This window comes from Octopus bimaculoides, chromosome 20, assembly GCF_001194135.2.
Source record: "Octopus bimaculoides isolate UCB-OBI-ISO-001 chromosome 20, ASM119413v2, whole genome shotgun sequence".
In the NCBI taxonomy this organism is placed as follows: domain Eukaryota; kingdom Metazoa; phylum Mollusca; class Cephalopoda; order Octopoda; family Octopodidae; genus Octopus; species Octopus bimaculoides.
The window spans coordinates 18,680,982-18,687,306 of record NC_069000.1 but is presented as its reverse complement, the minus strand read 5'-3'; the positions used below and the strand labels follow the sequence as shown (position 1 = coordinate 18,687,306).

At 35.8% G+C, this 6,325-nt stretch overlaps 1 protein-coding gene across 1 annotated transcript in view; it reads right to left on the bottom strand.

Annotated features, from left to right (window-relative positions):
• Positions 1 to 18: 18 nt before the first annotated feature.
• The window catches only part of LOC106876500 (AMP deaminase 2), a 90,023-nt gene continuing 83,716 nt past the window's right edge, over positions 19 to 6,325 (bottom strand). Inside the window, exons 15-16 of the mRNA XM_014925063.2 lie at positions 2,535 to 2,645; positions 19 to 336 (exon numbers count right to left, since the gene is read on the bottom strand). Of these exons, the coding sequence (XP_014780549.1) occupies positions 97 to 336; positions 2,535 to 2,645 (351 nt within the window). The 3' untranslated portion in view covers positions 19 to 96. The remainder of the gene's footprint in view (positions 337 to 2,534; positions 2,646 to 6,325) is intronic.

Here is a 6,325-nt window from a genome sequence, read left to right as displayed (position 1 = left end):
TGTGTGTGTGTGTGTGTGTGTGTGTGTGTGTGTGTGTGTGTGTGTGTTTGTGTGTTTACATAAACATTACATAATCTCTACTTAATACTGGATATGTTAATAGCAAGTAAAATCATTTGTATGGAAATGAGGAAGGGCTTGTTTATGTATTTTTCTAATGTCACTTGTGTTGCTCTCCGGGCTACCAGCTTGCAGTCCACGGCAGATATACTGCAACTCTTCCACCAGCGTCTCATAGCGGTATGCCACTCGAATGTCTGGAACATTGGTGCGAGTCACATCATTCCCTGGAACTCCTTCACGTGTGTAATTAGGGCCTAACCAATGCTGTTTGACCTGCATCAAATACAAAGCTTTTAAGTTCAGTGAGGACAGAAGGAAGAGGAGGACATAAACCAAAACACAAAAACAAAAAAACAAAAACAACTAAAAGTGTGGATGAGTGCAAATGCACATGACATGTATGAGTGTGTATGTGTTTAAATGGATGATGATAATGATGGTGGTGGTGTGTTGAAAAGGTTGGATATGTTAATTGCTATTTTCAATGTTCGAAAAGCCTCCTACTCCTTTTATAAACTTTCTAGTTTGTTTGTGGATCTTGAGGTGGACTGAACTGGTTAGTTCTATATATTAACTCTTTTATTCTGCCTGCTCTAAACTAGTTTCTAAATTCTGTGTGAGATGTATGTGTGTGTGTGTGTAATTTTATTTGTGTCTGTGGTCTGTATGTGTGTGTGTGTGTGTGTGTGTGTGTGTGTGTAGGTGTGTCTACCTCAATCTGTTTAACCTTGTAATTATGTATAAATATGTGTATGTCAATGTATGCATGTATGTATGTGAGTGTGTATGAAAGTGTGTATATGTGTATGTCAATGCGTACATGTATGCATGTATGTGTGTATGCAGATGTGAGTGTATATGTGTATGTCAATGTGTATTTGTATGCATGTATGTGTGTGTATTTTTGTGTGCATGTCAATGCGTATCTGTATGCATGTATGTGTGAGCATGAGTGTGTGTATGTGTATGTCAATATGCATATGTATGCATGTGTGTATGCCCATGTGCATGTGTGCATACATGTTTATGTCAATACATATATGTATGCATGTATGTGCATGTGCATGCGTGTCTGTGTATATGTGTATGTCAATACATATATGCATGCATGCATGTGTGTGTGTGCACATGTGTGTAAGAGTTTGTATTTAAAAGTTTTTGCAAAATATATTATACTTAATACAGTCACAATATTTTTTAAAAAAAGAGTTTCTTGAAAGTCATTAACTATTTAAAATTTTTTTTTAAATTCAGAATGTCATGAACCTTGGGGAAAGGAGTTTTCATATTGTGTGTATTTTGTATGTAAGCACTTTCATTGTTCAACTTTTCAAACACGTGTTCTGGGCTAATCCATATAGAAGAAATTGTTTTTAGTAGTAGTGTTGGCCATTTCTGGTTTGATTTTAGATTTAGAATTCTTATAAAGTATTCTTTTTTTTTTTTTGCCTATTTTGTGAAAAGGGAATATTTTGAATTTTCCGTTTGCACAAATGTCTAGATGTTTACAGTATGGAACATTTCTAAAAAATGAATATCTAATTTGCTGTTTGTGCACACTCACATGGTTGGCTAGTTTTATACATGTTTCTCTAATGTAATTCTCATTGCATTGTGGTCATGAGACACAATAGACAAGATTTTTTGTTTTGCAATTCATGTTGGGATTCACCTTCAATTCCTAACCATTCTTGAATCTTTTAGTTTTTTTCTTCAATTATTTCACACGTCTCACAAGAGTCTCCAAAGTTTTATTTCTATCTCTGATGTGAATTTCACCTAAGTCTATTGAGATTTGATGGTTGTCTTCAATAGTTTATGATTTGTGATTCTCTAATTGTTTGTCAAAGATTCAATGATAGATGTAGAATTGGACCCAAGTTTGATCAGAGATGACATGGATTTCCTAAACCATGTTCCAGAAAGAGTAGATAAAGAGATGGCTGGTTATTTTCAATGTAACCAGTCTCTACACACATATCTCCCATGGATTAGAATTAGCAACAGTAGAATTCACTGGTTATGAATCCTAGTATTTGTGGAGATATCATCAGGGATCTACTTTTATGCTGCTCATATTTAGCAGAACATGCTGCAATAATAACCATGTTAGCAACAGAACAGTTTATCTCATCACACACAAAACATTGCTGATGTAACAATGCTAATGAGAATATAATGCATAATCTCACACATATTGTCAACAGTGGCAGCAGCAGCAGTAGCAGCAGTGGGTGTTCCTCATTCGTTAATACAGGTACCTCCTGCATTATGAAAACATTACATTCCTAAAAAATTGTATCTTTAAGTGGAATTCCACAAAGTGAAATATATTTCCCACAGACTTTCATGTTCAGAATATCATACATACTCATATATTGTTTTTAGTGTAACAACAAGGGAAATAGTATCATCATATATGGGAATATCTCATACACATACATACAATGTTATATCAATGGTAAACAAACCTCATGAGGGAATCCACTCTGTAGAACACTGTTGCGGGCAATCTCACACATATCACAAGTGCTTAACTTCCACACCTGGGCGGCAATACTGTACTCTTCCATCAGAGGTTCCTGCAAGTAAAATTAAAAGAAGGGATCAAGTTATGATAACATTAGAGACACATCAGCTGAAGTTTTGACTCTCTAACTTCCAGCAATCTTTATGGAGGGTAAATTTAATGCAACTGCTTGGTCCTTGGATGGTTTTAGTGAAGTTCAATTTCTTTTTCACATTCAAACCATTCTTTCCCCTCCTACCTTTGTTCTTGCAGCTATTGACCTGAAGATGTTCAATCTGAGAGTAACTAACTGAAAAAAATCATGAACACTGCATCTTTTCCTTTAACTAACTTATTAGATAGACAGAGAGTGTATGCGTCTATGTCTGTCTATGTTTTAAAAAATGGTGTAAAATTACGGTTGTACCCCAAAAGTATAACTTAAACATTCAATAACTATAGTGATAAAATAAACAGCAGATGGAAATAAGTGTTGCGGGGTTGATGTGATAGACTAAAACCCTTGATGGCAGTGACCCAGCACGGCCTCAGTCCAATGACTAATCTTTTATGTTTTACTTGTTTCAATCATTGGACTGCAGCCATGCTGGGGCACCACCTTGAAGGGTTTAACTGAATAAATTGCTCCTAGTACTTATTTTTAAGCCTGGTGCTTCAATCAGTCCCTTTTTGCTGGACCACCAAGTTACAGGGATGTAAACAAACTAACAATGGTTGTCAAGCAGTGATGGGAGACAAGCACAAACACAAAGACACATACGCACATGTACATGTAGCTCCTCTATAGCAAGACACCTATTGTATACACACAATTTCCTGGAACAATCGTAAGGATATTTAATTCATTATATACTACTGCTCATCTAACTTCATCATTGACTCGTAATATTGGAATGCTCGACACCTAAAAGTTCTGATGAATCTGCATCTATATATTTCGTATTCTCACAAATTATATTTTAAGATTGGTTTGATACCATATATGAATTTTGATCAAGGAATTTGACCTATGAAAATTTGTCCTCCTCTTTACTTTATATATATATATATATATATATATATACACACACACATAATTAAGGGATCAGCAAAAATTGCTTCACCAACATACCGAAAATTTAGAAAAACCAGTTAAAATACTAATTCTACTACTACGATATATCTCCACAGATAGCAATATTCATGACTCACATAGGCAAAAGAAGACAGGTTAGTTTCATTATTTTTCTTCTTTTGCCTATGTGGACATGTTTTGGGATTACAATTGTATAAAAATTTATTTCCTCTCTTCAGCATGATATTCTAGATTATAAATTTGAAATTTTTGCTGATCCCTTAATTATGTTTATAATTATAAAAGTTTTACCGATAATGGTTTTTTTGCATACCGAACTACTTGGTAAAATTGTTAATTATTAATTTATTAATTAATTGACAATTCCCTGCCCTATATCTATAATGATATATATATATGCATGCTGGTATACTTTCAGCTTCTGTCTACCAAATCTATTCACAAAGCTTTGGTCAGCCCAGGACTATTGTAGAAGACACTTGTCCAAGAAGCCAAACAGTGGGACTGAATTCAAAACCGTGTCATTGGGAAGCAAGCTTCTTATCATCAAGTCATGCCTGCAACTATGAAAAGAATATATTACACACATATGTATTATGCACAGATAACAACCTGGTCTTCAGCTACCTTTAGTGATGTTCATTTTATTGTAAAAGATAGATATACAGAAAATATGCCCAGCTTCTTCCCCACTTTGATTTATGTGACTGAAAATCAAAGTGGAGATTTATGTGACTGATGCCTCAGTTGTGTGATGGAGTCTACATGCAAAGTCATAATGCTCTTCTCCACTTCACCTTCACTAACAAGAAGACAGGTTTAAACAAACAACCATTACTATATTGACAATGATGTAATCTCAGGGAAAATATTGCCATATTTCCTCTGTGTGTCTCAGTAGCTGTGTTGATGTTGTTAAACCTTTGTTCAGCTTTGTGCAAGCAGACTGATGATCAAAGACATTACAACTATGACCATCCTGCCTTTTCATAAACACACTGCACCTAAGGCCACATTATCTTAATGTTTCCTTGCCTCAGACAGTAAATTGGGGTTTCAGGAAAACTGGCTGCTATTTCTAGTTGGTTGAGTGACTGTGTAGAGGCTTCTTTATCAGCTTGACTACTTGACAACTTGGTTCTGTGATCAGCTGATCAATAGTTCAAACCTTGCATCTACACCAGCATTACAATGAGATCTCCAGACAAAATACAGCATTTTAACTTAAATACCTCAGTCTGCCTGGCTTACAAAAGGTTGGTCACTGACTTTGCAGGTTAGCAGAGGCACAGCTGAAAAGCACTTGATCCAATTATATTCAAAAAACCATCTTACTTCCATGTTAAGTTGATAAAATGAATGTAAAACATTAGAGGGTGAATAAATAAATATATTCAAACTAGTTAACAGAAAAATAGATCAGCTTTTGTTACTGATGAAGAGATAACCAACCAACCAGCCAGCCAACAAACAAGTAAGCCAGTCAGACAGTCAATGTACAAACTATATATACTATAAATATTCAAACAATCATCCAAATCTATCCAACTGACAGAAAGGGAAAGGTATTGTTGTTATTTTATCTAGATGTGTGTGTAGCAAGCCAGGTCTACATGCAGTAAGTTACATGTATGTGAAAGTAAGCTAGGCATGTCTGTAGCAAGCTGGATATGTGCATAAACAGGGTCATATGAATGTAGTAAGCTACACATATATGCATGCATGTGTATGTGTAGAGAGAGGGGAGAAAGGGAAGAGAGGGTGGGAGAAATGGGAGAAAGAGGGGAGAAAGGAGAGAGAGAAGGTGGGGAATGATAATCCTGCTCTTATAGTGGAATCAGTTGTAGAATTAGAAAAGAAATTCCAGGTGTGGGAACAAAACCTAGAATCAAAAGCATTAAGGTTAACTTAGAAAAGATGTAAGTTCTAGTAAGCAGGAAAACAGACAGGTAAATGGCCCCACTTGATATATAAGAAAGGTGCAGGGAGGAATTCCTTACAGTACCAAATACAAGCTATGGATACACAAGAGGTACAGTGGGATCATGGGGAGACTAACAGAGGAAGATGCACAGGAGCAATAAACACTAAAGACATACAGGAAATAGATTTTCTCAAATACCCAGGAGGCTCTTTTGAGGTAGTATATACTACTTTCTGTTACTGAGGTAATCTAATTCGCACCAGTGGAGGATGTTCTGAAAGTATAGTTGCTAAAATAAGAATAGAACAGAGAAATTTCAGATAGCTGTTACCTCTGTTGGCAACAAAAGATTTCTCTCTCTCTCTCTCTAAGTGAAAAGCAAATTGTATGATGCTTTGTATAAGCTGTAATGCTACATAATGAAAAGTAAGCATTGAATGCAGAGGACATGCAGTGACCAGAGAGGAATGAAGTTGTCATAACAGGTGACAAATCGTGTGTCTATGGCTATGAACCCAAAACTAAGGATCAGTTTTTACAGCGCAAGACTTCAAAATGTTGAGGAAATCCAAGGGAATGTGATGAGACAGCTGCTCACTATCCCAAAAATGGAGTCCAAGAAAGCTTCCGTCAGTGAAAACAATGCTGGATTATTTCGAAGGAAGAGATTAAATAAAGAACTGATAACCTCACACGCACATGTGTGTGTGTGTGTGTGTGTGTGTGTGTGTGT